The sequence below is a fragment of the Magnolia sinica genome, chromosome 1, assembly GCF_029962835.1.
Source record: "Magnolia sinica isolate HGM2019 chromosome 1, MsV1, whole genome shotgun sequence".
Classification (NCBI taxonomy): Eukaryota; Viridiplantae; Streptophyta; class Magnoliopsida; order Magnoliales; family Magnoliaceae; genus Magnolia; species Magnolia sinica.
In genome coordinates this window covers 99058940-99083260 of record NC_080573.1, presented here as the reverse complement: position 1 = coordinate 99083260, position 24321 = coordinate 99058940, and the positions used below count along the sequence as shown (strand labels likewise).

The following is a 24321-nucleotide window of genomic DNA, read 5'->3' as shown; positions in this document are numbered from 1 at the left end:
CCAATCCGACCGGCCAAATGGCCCTTAGATTTTAGAAACAGAAGGGGCAAATCCTTCCAATCCCTTCCAATAACATCCAATCCCTTCCAATCCGACCGGCCAAACGGCCCTTACATTTCAGAAACAGAGAAAGGGGAATGCGGATTGAACCTCTGAAAGATTTGAGAAAGAGATAAAGAGGGAAAAAGAAATATACTCACCGTACGATGCTTCTTCTTCTTCTACTTCATGCAGCGAAATGGGTTTCGGGAGATGCGGAATGCGGCCTTGAGACAGTGAGAGAGGGTGAGGGAGATCGGGAGATGAAGAGAGGGCAAGGGAACGAGAGAGACTAAGTGTGAGAGAGAGAGAGAGAGATGGAGACGGAGATGGAGAGTGGGTTTCTGGTTTGGAGGGTGGGAGATAATGGCGCTGGGTTGGGTTTTTGGAGGGAGATGGGGTTTTCGACGGGCCCGTGACGGACGACCCTGAGCTGTTTTAGGATTTTAGTTATGTGGGGCCCACTGTGATGTATTTCATATATCCACTCCATCCAATAAATTTAAATTATTATTTTAAGGATGATATAAAATTCATTTAGATCAAATCTTTAAGGTGACCACACAACAAATTAACAGTAAACATTTAATTTATATTATTTCTTATGGTGTGGTCCACCTAGATATTCAATCCACATAATTTTTGGACTCATGCAACAAAATTACATATCCGAATTTTTGGACGGCTTAAATCAAATACATATATTCCAGTGGACCTCATGGATCCCTCTAAGCACCATATAGGTTATAGGTTGAGAGGTACGTTTTAGCTACAGAGAACCTAGGCTATAGCTACGGATTAAATCCGTAGCTATTTTGCTACGAATTTAATCCGTAGCTAAAAGCTTTCAACTTCCATAGCCATTACTCGATTTTTTGGTAGTGCATCTCCCTCCCCGTGACTGCGGGAGAAGGACAACATCAAGCCACTCTCATGGTGGACTTCCTTATTATCAATATGCCATCAGTGCACATTGTCATTCTGGGCAGGCCTTCCCTCAATGCAATGAGAGCAGTCATTTTCACCTATCATTTAATAATGAAGTTTCCCGCCGAAGGCGGAACAGGATACCTCCAAGGCGATCAGCGCGAAGCTCGGAGATGCTATGTTATAGCAGTGAAAAGGGGTCTATGAAGCAAGCACTCACCGTCAATGTTCTGGATCCCAGAGGACCTGTGGAAGACTCATCCGTGGAAGACTTAGAAAAGGTACCACTTGACGAGGCAGACCCGAGTAAGACGGTTCAACTCGGAACATCGTTGAACCTGGAACAACGGTCTGAAATGCTGGTCTTGTTGTAATAACATAGAGATGTCTTCGCATGGTCGCATGGGGACATGCCCGGGATCTCCCCGGATGTTATGGTCCACAGGCTGAATGTAGATCCAGATTACAAAACTGTGAAGCAAAAGAGGAGACTGTTCGACATCGAGCGGTATGAAGCCATAGCCGACGAAGTCTCCATTCTACTCGATGCCAGTTTCATAGAGGAGGTACACTACCCCGAGTGGATTGTAAATATAGTTCTCTCAAGAAAGCCAACAGGAAATGGTGGGTCTGTGTAGATTACTCAGATCTGAACAAGGCGTGTCTAAAGGATAACTTCCCATTGCCTCAGATTGATCAGCTGGTAGATAGCACCATAGGGCATGAATTACTCTCCTTCCTGAATGCTTACTCTGGGTACAATCAGATCGCGATGCATCCTCCAGACAGGCAGAAGACTACCTTTGTCACAAACAAGGGGCTCTACTATTACCGGGTCATGCCATTTGGCCTGAAAAATGCTGGGGCCACGTATCAAAGGTTAGTAAATCAGATGTTCGCCAAACAGATCAGACACACCATGGAAGTATATGTCGACGACATGCTTGTGAAGAGCATCAAGGCGTCCGATCACTTAGCAGATCTTAGAGAAACTTTTGCCATCCTCCAAGAGTACCAAATGAAGCTAAATCCTACGAAGTGTGTCTTTGGAGTTGGTTCCGGTAAATTCCTCGGGTTTCAGGTTAGCCAGAGGGGCATAAAAGTAAACCTCGACAAGATCAAAGCACTCCTAGACATGAGTTCGCCTCGGACTGTCAAGGAGATACAATGCCTCACTGGACGAGTAGCAACACTCGGACGGTTTATATCCAGAGCTACGGACATATGCTTTCCCTTCTTCCAATAGCTGAAAGGATATAAGAAGGTAGAATAGACGTCAGAATGCAAACAGGCCTTCCAGCAACTGAAACAGTATTTAGGTTCACCACCCCTACTGTCTAAACCCGAAGAGGGTGAACCCCTGTTCTTATACCTCGCGGTCTCAGTCTCAGCTGTCAGCTCAGCCCTGATCAGAGAAGTAGGGGGCAAGCAGCACCCCATATACTATGTGAGTAAAGTCATGGTGCCCGCCAAGATAAGATACCCGCCCTTGGAGAAGTTAGCACTCGGTCTTGTCGTCTCAGCTTAGAGATTACGTCCGTAATTTCAGGCTCATTCCATTATCATCCTGACTGACTCTCCCCTCAAGCAGATCCTCCATAGGCCCGAAGTGTCGGGTCGGTTAACCAATTGGGCCATTGAACTCGGGGAGTTCGATATTCAGTTCCGACCGAGGACAACAATTAAAGGCAAAGCCGTAACCGACTTCATTACAGAATTCACTATTCTAAGCGAAGGAGGGATCAGTACCGAAGTCGAAGTGGCTCCCTCGCCTGTTCCCCTAAGCAATCAAAAGGTGGAATCTGAACCAGGATGGATTCTCTACGTAGACGGGTCATCCAACACCAAACGCGCTAGGGCAGGAATTGTCCTGGTTGCGCCTGACTCCACACCCATCCAATATGCAATCCGACCCAGTTTCAAAGCCTCTAAAAATGAGGCAGAGTACGAGGCTCTACTCACTGGATTCAGACTGACTACAAGCCTGGGGGTCCAGTCCATTCAGGTCTGATGTGATTCCCATTTGGTAGTGAACCACATCTCTACCGAGTATGAAGCGAAGGAAGCAAGAATGATTGCTTACCTAGACGAGGTAAAAAAAATTGATTGAAAGATTTTGGAGTTGCACTATCCATCAAATCCCCAGAGTAGAAAATTCATGGGCCGATGCCCTATCAAAGTTAGCCTCGGCCACTAAAGGAAAGATCCCACGAATCATTCCCGTGGAGTTCATGGAACATCCGATCATCGACCAGATGGAGAAGAAAATGGTCAATCTAGTAAATGATACTCTAAGCTGGATAGACCTAATTTATAGTTACCTCACATCTGGTGAGGTTCCTTTGGATAGGTTGGAAGCAAGACGCCTAAGGGTCAGAGCAGCGCGATACGTAGTTTTGGAGGGGATATTGTACAAGAAAGGGCATTCACAGCCCTACCTCAGGTGCCTCCAACCCGATGAGGCAGATTATGTGATTCAAGATATTCATGAAGGAATCTGAAAAAACCACTCTGGTGGCCGAGCCCTGGCCCTAAAGATACTCCGACAAAGATATTTTTGGCCGACCATTAAGGAGGATTCAAAGAACTATGTTCAAAGGTGTGATAAGTATCAACGATATGCGGCTATGCTGAGGCAATCTGCAAAGGAATTGACTCCCATGAGCAGTTCGTGGCCGTTCGCTTAGTGGGTAATCGATATCATCGGTCCCCTGCCCAAAGGAAATGGGCAGGTCAAGTTCGCTATCATCGCAGTCAACTACTTCACCAAATGGGCCGAAGCCGAACCCATTGCAAAGATCATGGAGTAGAAGATGATCGACTTTGTCTGGAAAAATATCATCTATCGACTAGGGATTCCACGTATCATTGTATCTGATAACGGCAAGCAGTTCGACAACGATAAGTTCCGAGGCATGTATCGGGGGCTCAGCATCATCAACGTATATTCCTCGCCTTGGCACCCATAATCTAACAGATAGGTAGAAGCTATTAACAAGGTTATTAAATATCATCTCAAGACAAAGTTGGAAAAAGTAAAAGGCAACTGGGCCGAGGAGCTCCCATTCATCCTCTGGGCCTACAGGACCACAACTCAGTCGTCTACCGGGGAGACCCCATTTTTGCTATCCTATGGCTCAGAGGCAATGGTGCTAGTTGAAATCGGCCTCCTTACAGCTCGGGTCAGAAATTACCAAGAGAACCAGAGCACGAAGCAGATGGCAATTAACCTAGATCTACTTGAAGAGGCCAGAGAAGTCTCTAGACTCCGAGCTGCTGCTCGACATCAACAGGTGACACGATTCTACAACATTAAGGTTAAAACCAGGCGGTTCCATCTAAGGAACTTAGTCCTTCACCGAGTCTTTCAGAACACCGCCGAGCCGAAGGCTGGGGCACTCGGGCCTAACTGGGAAGGACCTTACCGCGTGGTCCGATCGACTAAACCAGGCTCCTACCATTTAGAAGATCTCGAGGGCCACCAGCTCCCCATCATCCCTGATGAAATGGCCTTTAAGGCCCCCAATAAGTGTACGCCTCCGAGCGGCAGGCCTTTAAGGCTCTCAATAAACGCCTCCGGGCAACCAGCCTTTAAGGCTCGTAATAAAATTCACCTCTTCCTTTCTACACTAACGGATTATCTACTAAGGAAAAGTTGCCTCTCATAAGCAGGGGCAGACTAAACGAGCTGATCCCTTAAAGAAGGGGTCAGAGCGTTATTCCACGAAAACTCTACAAGGCACCCCCTCTTGGTCAGGGGAAAGCCAAATGATGACCCGACCCCCAATAAAGGGGTCGATTCGTCACCCAACTAACGAATACACAGAAATCGTGGGACGAACCGATCCTCTAAGGGTCCGGATATAACAATGAAAATACCACAAAGATTCAAAATTCTATAAAATAGCACTGCAACGAGCTGACCCGTCAAGGTGTCGGCACAGCAGTGCCCCAAAGAAAATTGACCTGTCGACAAATTAGCTCAACATTCAACTTCTAAGAATCAACCACAGATTAACACACAGAAATCATCATCCATACGCCCTCCATAGGGTCAAAAATCACCATCATCCATGCGCTTGCTCCAGAGGGTCAAAAAATAACATCCACAAATCATTCATCGAAAAGATAAAGTTCAGAAAGCCATAAAAAGAGAAATATTCCAAACTATGCAGTCGGAGGAGGACGAGCTTGGGAGTTAGGGGCTTGATCTGGGCGGATATCTTGAGCAGGCTTCTCCTATACCTCTTCAGGTAGCAGAGGCTCGAGGTTGAGGTCCGGGTACAAGTCTTGGACCGCTTCAATGTAAGCATCAAAGCCGCAATTATATAACTTAGTAACTTCGGCAGTCCGCTCCTTCGAAACCTTAAAAGCCTCCACTGTGGTGGCCACGGCCGAGGCAAGGGATGCCTCATCTTCAGCCTGCTGAACATCCCTCACCTGGGAAACTACCCTACACTGTTCTTTCATTGCTTCAGCCCTGGTTCGCTCTAGCACTTCCCCCAGCTGAGCGTTCTCCTTGGCAAGTGAGTCCATATGGGCCCTGGCCTAAGTCAGCTCAGCTGCGGTAACACCACGTCGCGCCTCGAGATCACCCACGACTCCCTGGAGGTAAAGCTCTCAAGCTCTCCCGTCCTTAAGCTGTCGGCGCAGCTCCGACTGCTTCATCTGAAGGAAGGCCGCCTCGTCCCGCAGGAGCCCGACCTCACTCCTGAGGGCCTCTACCTCAGCATCCTTCTTGACGGCTTCCTTCAATCTCTCCCGAGTCAGGAGGAACCTCAGAACAGACTACGTGAAAAAAAAAAAAAGAATGAGCATCCGAATGTAGCAAAAATTGAAGGCAAGGAAAAATTGAAAGAGTTACCCAATAGAAGACGGAGGCCAAGTCATTAACAAAAGATTCTTTCACCTTCTCAAAAAGGCCAGCGATCTCCTCCTCCGGGGCATGTTTGCTGGCCCATTGCACTAGGCAAGACATGTGGTAGCCCGGCTCAAATTGTCCTCCACTCGTCCTCACCTGGGCCAACCCTATTGCTTCCTCAGCCCCAGTCCTGCTGCCTGCCAAGGCTTGACCCTTGGCCCTAAGATCATTCCCGGCCTTGGGGGGAGGGGGGAGAGCATAGCGTCAGCCATTCGAACGGCCTCCTCCAGCTCAGATGAGGAAGGGACAGCAATGCGGGGCTCTGGGGCTACGGGAGGGGCCTCAGCTGTGGGAGGAACGACAGCAGGAGGAATGATAGGAGCTAGAGCATTGGCAGCAATAATAGGCACTGCAGCCAGAGCTGTAGCAATAGAAATTGAAGCTACAACCGGAGATACAACGACAGAAACGGAAGCCACAGCTGGAGCTGCAGTGATAAAAATTGGGGCCAAAGGGCCCTCACCACGGGGAGCCGCTTGCTTCCTCCAAACGGTCATTTTCGTTCGGGGCTCGGCCCTTAACATCTCATCAACAGTCGAGGCAGCCTTCCTCCTCCGAGACCCAGCTGCCTCGGCTATACCTGCAGCAACAAATCAACAATTAAGATAAGGGTTTTGATGCTTTAAAAAGGGAGAAGACAGAAAGATTTACTGAAAAAAGTAGGGAGCGGTGTGGACTTACATAGCCCGTACCAGTGAAGGTTGGCAACCGTGATCAGATCTAACCAGGAACGCAAACGACCCGATTCTTCTGGTCAGGGGATAGAAGAGGCGAACCCCTCTGGAAGTCTACAAAAATAAGAAGAAACTTTAGTTCAACTACAACCGAAGGGAGAAAGACATGAAAAAGAACATGTGTGCGGTCCGACCTGACGAAGTAAATCAGGTGGGAACCAGAGTCATCAAGCTTCTGAGCTCCACCACCGGCGCCTCCCATTCGCCTGAAGCCCAGAACCATTTATTCTTCCAGTAGACCAGACCTGACCCCTTGCTGCCTCGAGTCGCAAAGTAATACCATGACTTCTGACTGTCATGCTTGACCAGGTACAAACTTATTAACTCCTCTAGTGTCAGCTTAGGATTTTTGACTTGACGCCATATAATGAAGGGAGAGATCAAAACCCTCCAAGAGTTGGGGGTGAATTGGCCGCTAGTCCCAGATAAGCTATCAGGCCCGGATGAAGGGGTGTAGAGGAAGTCGGAGCCCACACTGTAGTGCACAAAGAAAAATGGAGACTTCCCCTTCAGAGGGTGCGTCGGCAGTGTCGAGGGGCTCTGGTGTCCTTATCTGCATGGAGTTCAGAATCTTGAACTCTGAGCGGATCCACTCCATTTGAGGCTCTGTCAATACTGAGCCTCCGAGTACGACCTCCGAGGCCCGCGCGCTCACAAGCATCTCAATGGTGCCTGTAGTCAATTCTCGGGTGGCTCGGGTGTCCTTCTTCTTAACTACTCGGCGAGTCCGAGCTCCCACCTCTTTGTTCCTCCGGGGCGAAGGGAACAGAGGTACTGCTTTCAAGGGGCCTTCGGACGCCCCTCTCCCACCATTCGAGCTTCCCGGCTCAGAATCATCGAAGTCTTCTCAAACCGTGTCCATATCAGACGACATCCTATAGAGAAGGAAGAGAAACGCTGGAAGGATGGACTCACCGGACAGTCATCGGGAATCGTTTTGCTGTAGAACCCTTGGTCGGTCAGAAACGCCTTGCCGGAGATTTCGAGTCAATCAAAATCGCCTTCGCCGAAAATCGCCTCCTCAGGGAACCAACAGCCATGGGAATTCAAGATGTAGAAATGAGAAGTGTCTCTGAAACGCTGAGGGTTATATAGTCGGGGAAGAATCTCCGCATTAATGGCAGGGCATTGATGGCCGTAGTGGAATCGTCACGAGCCGACTCTAGAGCATACGTGGCTGCTAGTGATTGGCTTGAGCTCTACTAGGCTGAACGGTTCTAACATTAAGTGACAGGCTCCATCAAGCAGAAGCGGCGCCTGAGCAGGGGAAGTGTCGTTAGGATGCCTCCTAGGGCCTACGTGTCAGTCAACCATAGGCCAAGCAATTATTCAAAATCTTAATCGTCGACACACGTCAGATGGAGATTAACCCACGGATGGAAAGACCCGAGGACACGTTTCTTCGACACAAGAGTCATAACGATAAACGCATGCATAAAAGGTGCGACAACGAAAACCGTTGATCTTCCATACATGCTTACTCTCCAAGCCCGTATCCGAACTCGAAGAGTAGGGGGCTTCTATTATGAGAAGATCTGAACCCCTTCAAATCCTAGGAGCCACGACACACTAATCTGGTTGGATGCATAACAAGTAGTCCGAATGGATAATGCCGCTGAAGGAAAGGAAGAATTCTCAGTTTGGTCCCAATCTCACTCCTCATCTAAGGCTAGTAGTCAGTTCGGAGTGATCCAAGATAGACAAACAATGTGAAGCTCAAGTCAAAAGCTACAAGCAATCCCGACCAGAAATGAATAAGTCGACAACTTACATTAGTTGCGGGAAGATTTAACTCGACAGGACAAATCCGTCGACCCGCCTCGAAGTTCGGAGGGAAGACCTCTAGAATGCTCAACAGATGAATAAAACCAAGTCCACATTCTGTCCAGAGCGGTGTTTGGCTCAGACAGGTGTTCGGCTTAGACTCACAACATAATCCACGTTTAACAAACCAACAGTGAAGGCCCGTGTCCACACTAGTCAGGGCCCCTCTCTAACCAGGAGTCCCGAGCCGAGGCCAGGGAGGAATGCAGACGCTAAAACAAGAAACTACCTTAAGCTGACATGATCGATTATCTCGCCCACAAATACGCACGATATGTTACACAATCCTTGGATTGTGGACAATATCTCCACGATCCAAAAATCCCACTGATTGAGCAGATCATGCCGAGATTAATAGACCCAGTCTGCCCGATGATCAGGTATAAATACAATGAAGACCCCATTGCTATAGGTACGTAACATCTTGCACTCTCCCTTTGCTCCTCAACTTAGAGCCAGATTCCCTTAACTTGACTTAGGCATCGGAGGGTCCCCCGGCTTAACCAGGGTCTCCTTTGCTTGTTCCAAGTGTGCAGGTTTGAGATGTCGAAGCGGCACGGAGTTCGTGAGTCAGAGCAGAGAGTCTTCCCGATTTAGTCATCAACGCCAATAAAAAGTAATATGATGATGCTAAGAAAATGGAATATAGTCAAACCTTCTTACTGCCTCTTAGGCAGAAACAAAAAAGTGTGAAATGGATTGAATACTAAGGTACAACATGTGTATATTATTCTGTTTGCTGAAAATTGTCTTCGTCATACTCATGCTAGGCACTCCATGGTTAAGAAATGTCATATTCACAGGATTAGTGTAGCCAAAATGAGGATGTTGTTTACAACCCCAAGTGTAGGGTCGCGATGTAGTAATAATCTCGGTAAGACCGAGGTCGAATCCACAGGGATTGATCTTGTGCGTTTCTGAAATTAATTAGAAGTAGAACTAGAAGAAGACGTGAAACTAATTCTGAAATATTTGAGAGAGTAATTGTGAATAGAGTAATTAAAACTAAGAATTTAAAGGTGGGAACTAGGGTGCCAAGGATCCACTTGTAGTGATCAGGAAGCCTTCTTGCTTGATTTAAGTAACACAATTAGAATTGGAGTCTTATCCTATCCAATTGGAAAATATATCAATAAAACCAAATCTTAACTTCCATTGACCTAATTTTTCAATGAAAGAGAACTATGATGATTGGCATGGATTCCATCACCAAACTATACCCAGGAGATAATGGCAAACAATAGTATTTACCAATTACATAATCCTAAAGCAGGAGAATTGTGAAGATTAGGAAGGATTTCATCACCCTACCATGCCCAAGGGACGATGGTGAACAACAGGACTTGCTAATTTCATAATCTCAAATCAGGAAAAGAAGATACTCAAAGCTATTGCAGATCTACTGTAATTTGATTTACAATAAACTATTAAAAACTGAAAGTATTCCTTAAATATTAAATTAGAATCTATGGAGTTCAACATAAACATGAATCAAAGCAATAGAAACATCCCATCATGCTACAAGCTTCACCTCTTAGCCCTAGCTAAGAGGTTTAGCCAACCATAGACATGATTGGATCTAAAACCCTAGAAAAAAAGCATGAAAACAACTAAGGAAGAAGAAGAAAAACTCTTGGCAACGGCTTCTCCACTCTTTTGCTCCACTCCTTAAACCCTATAAGATGCCTAGGAACATCCTAGGGAGTCCTATTTATAGTTGTAGAACTTCAACTTTCGCACTTAATTGAAAAACTCTAGAAACCTCCTCAAATTTACATAATTTACTAAAATAGACTTCACTCTGCACAATTTTATAAAATGACCCAGAGTTTCAGAATATGCTTTTTCAGGACGATTTCAGGATTCCTTTTCTTTACTTCAAATCTTTGATTCTCTTCATTCCTCACTTGGTTTTCTTGGATCTTTGGCATGTGAATTCTTCAATCTTGGTCTCCTAAGATCCATCCCTTGCCTTGGTGATTCTTGAGCATCATATCCATGCTTTTATCACCCTTTTCAATCCAAGCTCTTAAATTCACCTTGCAACACAAACATGAGTAAAATAGAACATTAAGCATTATCATGTTCATAAAACCAAGATATAATTGGGGGATAATATGCAATATTTCACCCTTAACAGATGTTAGGATAGATAATTTGCAAGATAAAGATTCACTTAGAAATAAAGGAATTAGAGGGAATTAGGAGTAGCACCAATAGGTAGGGGTGTACATGAACCGAGCTAGCTCAGTTAGCTCGCTCGACTTGACTCAAAAAAGCTCGATTCGACTCGGTTCGAAGCTAAGTTCAAGCCGAGTGGAGCTGATTTTTTGAGCTCGAAAATGAGTTTGAGCCGAGTTCGAGCAGACCCCAGCTTGAGTTGACTCGAATCAAATCCAGCTCGAATCAAACTCAGATCGAACCAGTTCAGTGACTCGGTTACTTTGCCATTGATGTTGCTCACCAACTGTTTGATGAAATGACTCAACAAAAGGAATGAACTCTGCTTCCAAAACAAGGTTACTCAAGAAGAATAACAGTTGGGGGTTGAATTCTATGCAGGACTACAACATTAGTATTCTATATGGACACAGTACTACCTACTATAGTGGTTTTGCGAGTCTCTGATTGCAATCTCTCAATCTATTCTAGAGATGATTTTTGCATTAGAACTAAAGTCTAGCAACTTAACTAATGGAAGCGTTGTCGGATTGAAAGATAGAGATAGAAATGAAAATAGAGAGATAAGTTGATCTCTTTTTCATGTGGTCATTCCGAAGATGATATAACCTTCTAAGCTGGTGGCAAGGAAGGTATGTACATGAAACAAATACTCTTTTTCTCTTTTTTTTTCTTGGTTTTCATGTTGCTTAGAAGGTGTTTGATAAAATACCTATATAACCATTGCCGCTGTTTGTAAAGCAGTGGGATTTTAAAGTTGCAGTTTAGGTGTTTATGGAAATGCCTTAACGGTGAACTCGACTCGATCTTGGCTCGAACTCGGCCTGAGCTAGCTCGAGCTGCTGACCGAATCGAGCAGAGCTGGCCAGTCAGGCTAGAGGACTGAGCCGATCTGAGTTCGAGCTGAGGTCAGCCAGTGGCCAAGCTGAGTCGAGCTGAGGCAAGCTTGACTCAGTTCGACTCGATGTACACCCCTACCAATAGGTAATAAGATGAGGAAAAGTAGACTTAAATGGTTTGGTCATGTGAAACAAAGACTAAGAACTGTGTCGGTTATGAGTGGAAGGCTCTAAAAGGGCAAGGGAAAAGCCCAAAAGGTCGTGGGTGGAGATAGTGATAGTAAGAAAAGACTTTATGACCCATCATCTAACTAAAGTTTTGGCCATTGATAAAGTGGAATGGCAGAGCATGATTCATGTAGCCAACCCCAATTAATTGGGAATTGGGATAAGGCTTGGATGATGATGATGATGATGATGATGATGAATCCGGGAATCTAGTTTTAAGACTCGAACTACAACCTTAGAAAAATGTGCAGAGTGAACAATGAAAAGCCCAATAAGTTGTATTTGATCTAAACTATAGCATATCAAGTAAGGTTTCTAAGGACTAGACCAAATCAATGGAAAACTTAGTTTGCTTTAAAACACATCATCTTTCCAAGCTTCATAGCTTTCCATAAAAGATGAAACATACCAATGATTATTTTAGGTCCACACTTGGCTAACCGATGCAACATTCAGTATAAGTTTCATGATTCACAACTAGAAAAAATGCCTATCTAATAAAAGAGAGTATTAATCTGAAACTTGTAAGTTAAATGGAGGAAAGATGGATATGGTGAGGAATAAACAACGTTATAAGTGCACTTCTCTAAATTGCAAAATGTGCAAACCATGAATCACTTGAGTATGTAACCTTGCATAAAGACTTACATCTTAACTAGGAGGATGTTTCTTTGTCCATGAAAGATGTTTCCCATAGATAATTGTTCTCAATTTTCAAAAAATGTACTAAAGCCTTCAAATACCAAAGACCAAGTTAAGCTAAGTTGTTTAACCAAACATGCAATGGGCCTGGATGATTTAAATACACCTGGCATGTTAGGCCCGACACTTATAGCTCAAATTTTGGGCTTGGAACCTCTCCTGGCTCAACAAATGCGAATCCTAACACATATACAAGTATAGGTCAAGCAAATGTCCACTACCATGCAGACACAATTTCACATCAGGTTATCACATGCTTATAGTTATACACTCATAATTTATTTTTAATGTTTTGTTTAAGGGTTTTAGTTTTAATCATGTCTATGGTTAACTAAACCTCTTAGCTAGGGCTAAGAGGTGAAGCTTGTAGTTTGTTGGGATGTTTATCTTGCTTTGATTCATGTTTATGTTGAACTTCATTAATTTCTAGTTTGAATTAAGGAGTATTTTCAGTTTTCTATGATTTATTGTGACTAAAATTACAATAGATGTTGTGATGGCTTTGAATATCTTCTTATCTGTTTTGATGTTGTTAAGATTGGTGTAAGTGCTTATACTCAAGCACAATTTAGTTGTCAAATTTTGTAGTCCTGAAAGAATCGCAAGCTCTCGTGAAGATTCTCTTCGACAACTCATGAAGATATATTATCGACTCGATCACGTGTCTCAGGGAGGACTCAACATCTCAAGTCATAAAAGTACATGGTTCGAAGATCAGAACACTCCATATGAGTCAACCATCAGGTAGTATAACCTTAGCTTGACCTTAAGTTAGGTGTATTTCACATAGCATTATAATGGTCATCTTTTATGTAAAAATACACTTATGTTAGGCCAGCTTGATATTTGGTTTGGCCAGTCTACTGTCTTCGGCTAACCCTACATGATTCGAGCAAATTTACAGATGTCATAAGATTTTTCATGGTATGTTTAGCAAGCCCAACCTTGGGTTCGGCCAACCGAACATGACCGTTTGGTCAACCCAAACTTGTTCAGTCAAGTTTCCAACAATGACATGATTTCGAATTTTGGGCATATTGGGCCAGCCAAACCCTTTGGTCAGCTAGCCAAACTTGAGCTTGGGTCAGCTGAATTTTTGAAAAATTCTATCCCGTGAAATCCGGTTAGTCGAACCAACACTCGGGCCAGCCAAATTTTCAAATCCTTTGGCTATAAATAGAAGGCTTCTCTCATTCATTTATATAACGAAAATTAGTGAGAAAATCTATCTTTTCAAGAGAGAAAACCAAGCTCCTCTTAAAATTTTTTAGCATAATTCTAATCTTTTATTTTAGCTTATTTTTATTCTCTTTCTCAAGACGCTTTAGCTGTCTTTAATAGAGAAATCCATACTCTAACTTGAGATCTGGAGAATTGACTTTGCATCACGTAGGGTATTTGTTTTATATTGAATACTTTATAGATCCCTATATTCTTTTAGGTTGAACTCATACACAAGTTCATCAATATCCCAATAAGAAGATCACTGCATTCAAGCTACAGTTACGACTTTGACTCGCCAATCGAAGATAAGTACTGTTTTACTTTCATTTCAGTTTGGGTTTTTCAGAGATAGCCTGAAAATCTTAGCAGATTTGTTTGTGGTGATCCCGTGAAAATCACAAACTGGGTTTGTTGTGATAGCCTATGAAAATTACAATAACTCTATCAGGTTATTAAGGTGACCCTGGGAAAACCTTGAGATAGTGAAAGCCAAAATTACGACAGTAGTAATTTTGGGAGTAGAGTAGGTTGTGTTTATACACCGAACCACTATAATTTCTGTGCATTGTGGTGATTGCTTTTATTACTTGTATGGCTATCTTGTGTTTCATTTGTTCTTGCTAAAGTTTGATATTTTGATTTCAAAGATGTCATGAAATAAGGTTGTCCTGCCTAAATCCTTTAGGTGAAGGTTGTCCTACGAACTATTTGATATCAAGAATTCAATACTCTAAGCAATTGAGTTTAATTGCTTTATTATTCCACATTGTATCAAAGTATTTGGCATGGTCCTATTCAACCCCCTATAGGAAATCTATAGCTTGTCCTTTCAAACATTCTTCCATGAGGGAATCTTAATGAGGCCCACTTAAAGTATGCTTGTCTCTCCCACATAGAGTGGGAAAGCGGATTAGTTCTTACCGTGGTAACACCTTAGTGGGTGTTACCTTATCGTGGGACCCACTTAATGATGTGTTGTATATCCACTTTGTCCATCCATTTCTCCAACCCATTTTAGGATGGGATCCAAAAAATTATGTAGATCTAAATCTCAGGTGGACCACGCCATAGGAAATATTGGTGATTAAGTGCCTCAGCATTAAAATTTTCAAAGGCCTTATTTGAAGGTTTTAGCAATGTTTATTTGCAATCCAACATACTGATAATGTCATGATGATCTTGATGAAGGTAAAAATATACAGATCAACTTGATCCAAAACTTTTGTAATTTATAAGATGTTTTTAACAGTCATTCATCACTACTTCTAGTGGTATGGTCCACTTGAGATTTGTATCTTCTTAATATTTGGGAACACCTCATAAGATGAGATGAAAAAATAGATGGCCTATATGAATATACAACAAACACATCAAGGTAGGCCCACGCGGTTAGGGTAACACCTAAGGCTGAAAGTTGGACGAGTTGCTTTGGGTTGGTGCTCAACGCTAGCCCAACCCAAGGTTCCTATACTTAACCCTAACCCAACCTTGTGTTGGGAATTCTCAACCCAAGCCCAACCCAAGCAGGCTCGGTCGGGTTGGTTGGATTGGTCGGGTGGATACATACTAATATTTTTGTTATTACATTAGTCTATTATATTTTAATACACATCTTATTTTTATATCTATGATTTTATTAATTATATATATAGTTATTTATAGTAAAGAACTTCATTTTTTCCCTAAACAAACAAGGTAAAATATAGGACAACTACTCCTTTAAATGTCATGTTGTGAAGCATGCAATCTATTTGGGAGAGAAATCCGATGATTTTGTTAGCTTGAGTCATTAGAAATGACATGGACCAATGAGACACGACGACATTAAAATTTCCTGTGCCTTCAACACAGACGGTCCACACTCAATTATAATTAATAAGTAACTTATATATCGATCGGGTTCGGATTTAGATTAGGTCGGGCAACTCGAGACCTCAACCCGAGCCTGACCCAAGTTATCGGGTTGGTGTTTGTATAGCCCAAGCCTGAAACCGAATTGAAGACATCCTGCCCAAGCCCAACCCAATGTCGAGTCGGTCATGGGTCAGTCAGGTTTAACCCGCCTGACTTTCAGCCCTAGTAATACCCACTTTTTTTCTCACCAAAGGATTTTTCAGAAATTAAGTAGATCAAATTTCATGTGTATGGAAATAATGGTTATTGAACACCCACCGTTAAAAATTTTCAGAGGCTCACTGTAATAAATGAAGATAGAACAATATAATGATGCAAGATAACGAAACCAAAAGCAAACAATCACAAACACAATGATAATTTATGTGGAAAAATCCTCGCAGGAAAAACCACATCACAAAGTGCCAGAGATCCACTATAATAATTAAAAAAAATTTAGAGTTGTACAGACTCACCTTCTTTGATTACAGATGTACTCGATCTCCCCTTGCAATGAGCACCTCTCTAGATCCATTGAGAAATCCTTCTCAAGTCCCTCTAAAAGTGTAGAAAACCCTCTCCCTTGGCTAACCCTAGGCCCTTAAGAAAACACTTGTATTAGTTTTTTATCAACCTTAAGCCCTAATGAGAGAATCGGACTTAAATACCTTATTTCACGCAAAATCATGAAACCCGACAGTCATACCCATGGTCAATCGTGAATCATAACAGAGAGTCAAGGTCGACTGTGACCTACAGAATGCAAGGCATCTTTACAATAATCTCCACCTTGGCTTTCATTATGCCAAATCACCCTAAAGACCTCCACCTTGAGCGTAGACCGCTCCCAGCATCCCTCCACCTGGAACACAGCTACATCTGCATCCCTGTGTAAGGATGCGTAATCTCATCATTGACTAGTGAGATTGATCAAGCCTAAGCAGTGCTTGAACTTCTATATGATTACCGACTTTGTTAACATATCCGTAGCATTCTCGCCCGTATGAATCTTCTGAAATGGAAATCTCCCCTGAAGTAATGAGCTCTCGTATCTTGTGGAACCTCACGTCAATGTGCTTGGTTCACACGTGATACACCTGATTCATCTCCAGATAGATAACACTCTGACTATCACAATGCAACAGAATCACCTTCCGCTTCAATCCAAGTTCACCCATCAGACCTTTCAACCATAATAACTCCTTTGACGCCTCTGTCGTAGCCATGTATTCTACTTCAATTGTAAACAACTCTATCATAAATTGTATCGTATATCTCTAACATACTGGTCCACTTGCTAATGTGAAAACATATCCCCTAGTGGACCTCCTGTTGTCTAGATCACTTGCATAATATGAATCTACATAGCCTACAATTCCACCTAAAGCTCTTTGTCCACCAAACATGATTCCAGTATTGACTGTGCCCCTTAGATACTTAAGAATCTACTTGATAACATTACAATGCTCCTTCCTTAAATTTTCCATGTACCTGCTGACCACATTGACTACTTGTGATATGTCTAGCCTTGTGCAAACCATTGCATACATCAGACTCCCTATGTACTAGCGTATGGCACCTGTGACATTTCTGAAATATCTTCTTCTATATTTGGACACGACTTGGCTGACAACTTAAAGTAACTTGCTAGAGGTGTGTTAATTGACTTAGCACTTTTCATATGAAACCTCTCTAGCACCTTCTACACATAACCCTGTTGAGAAAGCCATAGTTTTCTAGACACTCTGTCTCTGTTAATCTTCATGCCTAGGATCTTCTTCGTAATGCCCAGATCCTTAATGTCAAACTCATTTCTTAATAAAGATTTAAGCAAGTGTATATCCATCTTATCCTTTGCAACAATTAGTATGACATATACGTAAAGCATTAGTAGTAGGGCCCGTCCTCAAGTACCCTATAGTATACGCAATAATCATACTTGCACCTATTATACCCAATCTCAACCATGTAGGAATTGAACCGCTTGTACCACTACCTTGGAGACTGCTTAAGCCCGTACAACGACTTCTTCAACCTACGCACATAGCCTTCCTTACTAAGTTCCTCAAAACCTTAAGGTTGCCTCATGTAAATGACTTCTTCCATGTTCCCATGAAGGAATGTCATCTTCACATTGAGTTGCTCCAAGTCCAAATTAGATTTCACTACCATCGATAGTAGCACCCAGATTGAGGTATGTTTTACAATCAGAGAGAAAACTTCTACTTGACTCCTTTCCTTTGTGAATACCTCTTCGCTATGAGCCTTGCATTGTACTTTTCACCATCATTTTCTATTAATGCTTCTTTCTTCCTATAAATCCATTTGCACCTTATAGCCCGCTGACCTTTAGGAAGTTCCACCAACTCTCATGTTTGATTCCTGTAGAGTAATTCTATCTCTTCTGTGATGGCCGACAACCACTTGTTCCCATCCTTTTCAGATTTTGTTTCCTGAAAAGTGGAGGGATCTCCACTCCCCATGAACAAAGAAAAAGAGACCAGGTGTCCACGAACCCCTATCGAACCGGGTCTCTAATGGTTCTTTTCTTCATGTTCTCGGCTAAACTTTCCTATGTATCCTGATGATTATTTTGCTCAGTGTCTAACTCCTGCGGATTTTGACCTTCAATAACATGCTCAATTGGTTCCACCTGGACTAACAATCTCTCGGTCTCATTCGACTTCTCAGCTGCAACTTACTTGTTTGTTCTCAACATTGACACCTCATTTAAGATGAAATCTCTACTAAAGCCACCTTCTGAGCAACTGGATCCAAAAGTTTATAAACTTTCACACCTTTCTCATACCTGACAAAGATGCACTATGTAGCATGCTATATTCATAGTTCAACCTAGAAGCTTTTAGGTAGCCTTGCATGCAAAAATATACTTCTCGCCCTCTCCAATAAAATTCTATTCATCCTCTCTGCCACTCCATTTTGTCGTGGGGTCCTCGGAGTTAAGAAGTGCCTTGTGATGCCTTGATCCTTGTAAAATTCCATGAATTCCACTTCTCTATACTCCGTGTCATTGTCTACTTGCGACACATGACCTGTCTCCTAGTTTGTTTCTCTACTTCTGCCTTTCATTGTTTAAACCTGGTGAACACTTCAGTCTTGTGCTTCATGAAGTAGAGTCAAACCTTCATTAAGTAATGATCTATGAAGGTCACGAAGTATCATGCTCTACCCTTAAATGGTATTGTCACTGGTCCCCAGATATCGGAATGAATATATTTAAGCACCGCGCTGCTAGTGTGTGTAGCAGTTTTGAACCTTACCCTACACTACTTACCTAGGATGCAATGCTCATAGAAATCCATCTTACATGCCTTAACTCCCTTCAACAGTTTTCGTTTATGAAGTTCCATCATGCCCCTCTCGCTAATATGCCCTAACCGCATATTCCACATATTTGTATCATCTGTGCCGGATTCTATGTGTGAGGTGGTAGCAGCCTCACCCATAACTGTGCTCCTAACTAACTTGTACAACTTTCCAATCTTATGTCCCTTCATCAATACCATTGCACCTCTAGTGATCTTTAATACACCGCCAGATGCAGTGAATATGCAACCATTTGTATCTAAAACTCCCAAGGATATTAAATTTTTCTTCGAATATGGGACATGCCTGACATCACCAAGAATCCGAATGACTTCGTCAAACATCCTTACCTAGATGGTCCCTATTCTGATGACCATGTATGCTGCATCATTTTTCATTAGAACACTTCCACCATCATAAGACTTGTAGGAATCGAATCAAGTCTTATCTAGCCACATGTGATATGAACATCTTGAGTCTAGAATCCCATTGTCTGAGAGACGACTTGCACCTGAAGAGACCAAGAGGAGGTCTCTTTCTGAGTTCTCTTCTTCTACACTCGTTGATTCACTTATGTTCCCTTTTCCTTTGCTTTTACTTTCCACGACATCCTTCCGTTTCTAGCAGTTTCTCTTGAAGTGCCCCTTAATGCCATAATAAAAGCGCTCGTCCTTTGCCTTCAACTTCGATTTAGACTTTTTCTTCTTGTCGGACAGAGATCACTCCATGGATCGTCCACGTCCCTGACCTCCTTTTGCGACTAGCCCTTCCACCTAAGAGTTCTCATCACTCAACTTCTTCCTTATCTCATTGGAAACGAGTGCTGCAGTGATTTCTCTAAGTTTTATTGTATTCTTCTCATAGAACAGAGTAGTAACGAGATGGTCGTATGACGAGGGAAGCGATGCTAGAAATAGCACAACTTTATCTTCATCCTTGACCGTCTCCCCATGACTCACCAACTCGCCATATAGCTTAGTAAACAAGTTCATGTGCTTCAGGAGATCCATTACTTCTTTCAATTTCAGTCAAAAAAGTTGTTTCTTCACAGACAACTTATTTGTGAGTGACTTTGACATGTATAGGTCTTCTAGCTTCTTCCACATCATCAGAGATGATTCCTCATTTAGGACATTATACATAACCTCATCTGACAGACATGAACGGATGGTGCTCATAGCATTCTTCCTGATATCACTTCAATCATCATCTGATATCTTCTCTAGTTTTGTTTCCAATAATGCCTTGTTCAACCCTTGTGAAACTAGAATTTCATTGACCTCCTGCCGCCATAAACAGAAATTGTTCTTCCCATCAAACTTTTGTATATCGAATTTTAATCCAGATATCTTCACTCAAACCCAAATGTCCAACTTAACTCTTTGATACCACTTTGTTGTGAGTGAACCTGCTCTATATCATACCACAATGATGTAAACCCGAGCCAATAATAAACTTAGATCAAACCCTAGATGTTAGAAATTCAGATCTAACACTACCACCAATCCATGCACTTTGCGGAAGTATGATAAATGAAGATAAAACAATATAATGATGCAGGATAACGAAACCAAAAGCAAACAATTACAAACACAATGATATTTTATGTGGAAAACCCTTGTGGGAAAACACCATGGCATAAAATGACAGAGATCCACTATAATAAATTTTTAAAAAAAAAAACTTAGAATTGTACAGACTTACCTTCTTCGATATAAATGTACTCGATCTCCCCTTACAATGCACACCTCTAGAAAGTCCCTAGATCCCTTGAGAAATCCTTCCCAAGTCCCTTTATAAGTGTAAAAAACGCTCTCCCTTGGACAACCCTACCCCCTTGAGAAAACACTTGTATTAGTTTTCTATCAACCTTAAACCCCCAATGAGAAAACTGAGCTTAAATACCTTATTTCATGTAAAATCATGAAACCTGATGGTCGCACCCACGGTTGATCGCGAACCATTATAAAGGGTCACGGTCGACCGTGGGCTTTACCACGGTCGACCGTGAACATCACAATGAGTTATGGTCGACCGTGACCTGCAAAATGCAAGGCATCTACACAACAATGAGATTGTTTTAAAGAGTGAAAGAAAATAAGAAAAAAAAAATAATGTTCATCATCTCAACTAGACATTGATTTTTTTTCTTGGCAAAATTGGTACCTTAATCCAAATCGTGCATATTTCAATTAAGTGATTTAACTTAATCCGTTCATCTTAATTGGTAATGAACATATCTTTTAATCATATATTCTATTTTTTTAATCTTTTTCTTTTCTGATTGAGCCTTTGTAGACATCTAATCAAAACTTTTTATTTGTTGTTTAATGTTCTTGCATTTTTTTAGTAATAAAAGGTTTGATATTCGTTTTTTGTATTCAAAAGGTTGTCAGGTAGATTCAAGATTTCATTTATGGATTTCTCATTTTTACCAACTTTTTAGAATTTTCAACATCTATTTTTCCTGAAAGGTTGGTTTGTATTTTGTTCTTTTTTTATTTTTGGTACGTTAGAATACAATTTCCATTATAAAAATTTACGGAACCTTTTGAAAATGAAGGAATCGACCTTAACTAACAATTTCAGATCAAGCCTTACATACCTAATTTGGATGATTACCTTTTAAAAGTATCTTTTAATGAATGTCTTTGACATAGGAATCAATTTTTTATGGAGTTTTATGCATATCTATGGTCTTTACTGTTAAATAAGGCCAAATAGTGGTATAGATAATTCATATACGCAATAATTCAAAGCAAACTACCCAAAATTTTATGCATAATTTAGTGGATCACAAACCTAGATATTATAATGAGGGTATGCTAGTTGCCATCGGAAATGAGCTCCAATGCATTTCCCCCAACAAGCTGGCAACAATCTCAACTCCTATCAAAAGATGGAGGCAGAAGTTAGTTTTTGTGGGTTGTTTGAAGTTAATTTTTAGATATAAATCAATGTAAGTTTAGTATGATATGTAGGCTGTTTGAAAGTTTTTTTTGTCCATGCTCAAAAATCTTAGGATTTGGTATTTTCTCTTTATCATACACCAAATCTATCAATGTAAGGTTTGTGCTTATCTCTCATGGACCAAACCTTTTGGGATGGAAGAATTTCAAATGAGAAAAGTGCATTTGAATAGTTGTGACCTTTTTGTTACCAACTTCATTTTGATTAATAAAATTTTCTTCTTAAACAAATATATCATTTACTTGTTTGTCATAGTTGTTTAGGTTAGATGGAGGGAATTCATTCCTAAGCATTCACCCTTGATTGAACCACCTAAAAGGGCACTCAATTGGGTTCTTGATGAGAAGATGGAATCATGTAAAATTAAAATTATTTTCTCCTCATTTCTTTGTGCTAATTTTAGCTTTAACATCTCTTAAGATCAGGATTTCTTGAGTTTGTTTACTTAGAGAAAAAGAATTTGGCATTTTGAGTTTTCTTTACTTGGAGGATTGAAATTGGCATTTTGGGTTTTGTTTCTAGGAGGATTTTGAGGGTACTTAATATGTGATTTTGTGGGGTGGGATTTGAAGTATCTACATATGGGTATTGCTCTTTGGAGGAATTTGAATGAAGAAAGGAGGGAAATTTGTGTCTTTAAAATTGTGGTGAAATAGTTGTCTGATTGGAATGGAATTTCAGTTTTTTCTTGGGCAGTCACGTTTTTGTAAATGGTTTTTTATTGAGTTTTTTAATGAAGATGCTTAAATTGATTATTATTGTTGTTGTTGTTATTCTTGTTGTTATATATATAGTTCTTAGGAAAATGGCGGCTATGGGGTGAGAATTCAAGTGGGCAGTTTTGTTGTTTTGTTGTAATTGTTTCTTAGTTGAGCTCCAATTTTTGTGTTTATGTTGATTTTTTGTATAGAATTTCATGTGTAAATTATTGGCTTTTTGGCTATGGTGATTTTGGCTTGAGTGTACGTCCATTAATGGCCTGAAAACTCATTTGCTTTATGTTGAGGCATTATTTTACTTGAGTGTGCATCAATCCTTATATTCTCCAAATATGTGGTTCTCCATTGATTGCCTTTTAATAAATGTTTCTTTTGTAGGTCAATAGGTGAAATGGATGTTAATACCTTCGAGAGTACCATTTTCTCAATCGTGTCAAAGATTATATTTGAATATTGAAATTGATTATCAAGAAGCAAGTCAACAATTGTTAGAGTCTACTGTTTTCTCAGTCTTGTCAAATATTACATTTAAATATTGAAATAGATGATCAAGGAACAAGCCAATAATTATTGGAGAGTCTATCATTTTCTCAACCATGTTGAAGATTATATTTGGATACTGAAATAGGTGATCAAGGAGCAAGCCAACAATTATTAGAGAGTTTACAATTTTCTCAACCGTATCAAAGATTATATTTTGATGGTAAAATAGATGATTAAGGAGAAAGCCCACAATTATTTAAGAGTTTACCATTTACTCAACCATATCGAAGATTAGATTTTGATACTGAAATATATGATGAAGGGGCAAGACAAGATTTGGGGATAGATACAAACAAGAATTTAGATGAAGTGCCAAAAGTAGGAATGGTGTTTATCATTGACAAGAGTACATATGAGTTCTATAATAGATATACTAGGAATACAAGGTTCAGTGCTCGAAAGGGATGGGTAAATAAATCTAATGATTGTAAGATCATACTTACAAGAATTTTTTGTTGTTCTAATGAAGGTTGTAGAAGTAAAAAAGAAAAAACATGGCCAACCAAAGTATATTCGACCGATTACAAGAACTCAATGTCAGCAAGCATGAAGATTAGGCTTCAGAAAAATGAAAAATATAGTGTGACTACGTTCATAGTAGAGCATAACCATGAGGTTATTACACCAATAAAGGTGCACATGTTAAGTTATATAGAAGCATGACTGATGTTCAAAAACCTACAGTGGATATAATGGAAGCTTTGGTAATAAACAGGAAAGAAGCTATAGAATTGTTAAGTAGACAATCTGGAGGTCTGGAAAATTTGGGTTTCACATGCGTCGGTTACAAAAATTACTTATAAAAGAGACAAATGAAAGAGATGAAGAAGGGTGATGACGCATCTGTTCTTGAATACTTTCAGAAAATGCAAGTGGAGAATCCATCTTTCTTCTATGCGATACAACTTGACAAAGATGATTAGATGACAAATATATTTTGGACAGATGCAAAGTCAATAATGGATTATAGTGTGTTTGTAGATGTTGTTTCCTTTGATACCACATACATAATTAATAGTTATGGATGTCCATTTGTCCCATTTATTGGGGTAAATCATCATAAGGAAAATATAATATTTGGTGCGGCATTGCTATGCGATGAAATGATTAAATCTTTCAAATGTTATTTCAAATGTTTTTAAGTACAATGTCTAAAAAATAACTAATGGGAATCTTAACAGACCAAGACGCTACAATAGCTAATGTAATAGATTCAGTGATGCCAGGAACATATTATTGTTTATGTATTT

The 24321-nt window shown here is 41.0% G+C and overlaps 1 protein-coding gene across 1 annotated transcript; it reads right to left on the bottom strand.

Moving 5' to 3' along the window:
- Window positions 1-5994: 5994 nt before the first annotated feature.
- On the bottom strand, window positions 5995-6844 carry LOC131247995 (uncharacterized). Its single transcript, XM_058248027.1, has 3 exons — window positions 6781-6844; window positions 6613-6675; window positions 5995-6467 (listed from the first exon to the last, which is right to left on the bottom strand). The coding sequence occupies exons 1-3, from the start codon at window positions 6842-6844 to the stop codon at window positions 5995-5997; spliced, it is 600 nt and encodes a 199-aa protein (XP_058104010.1).
- Between the last annotated feature and the right edge of the window lie 17477 nt (window positions 6845-24321).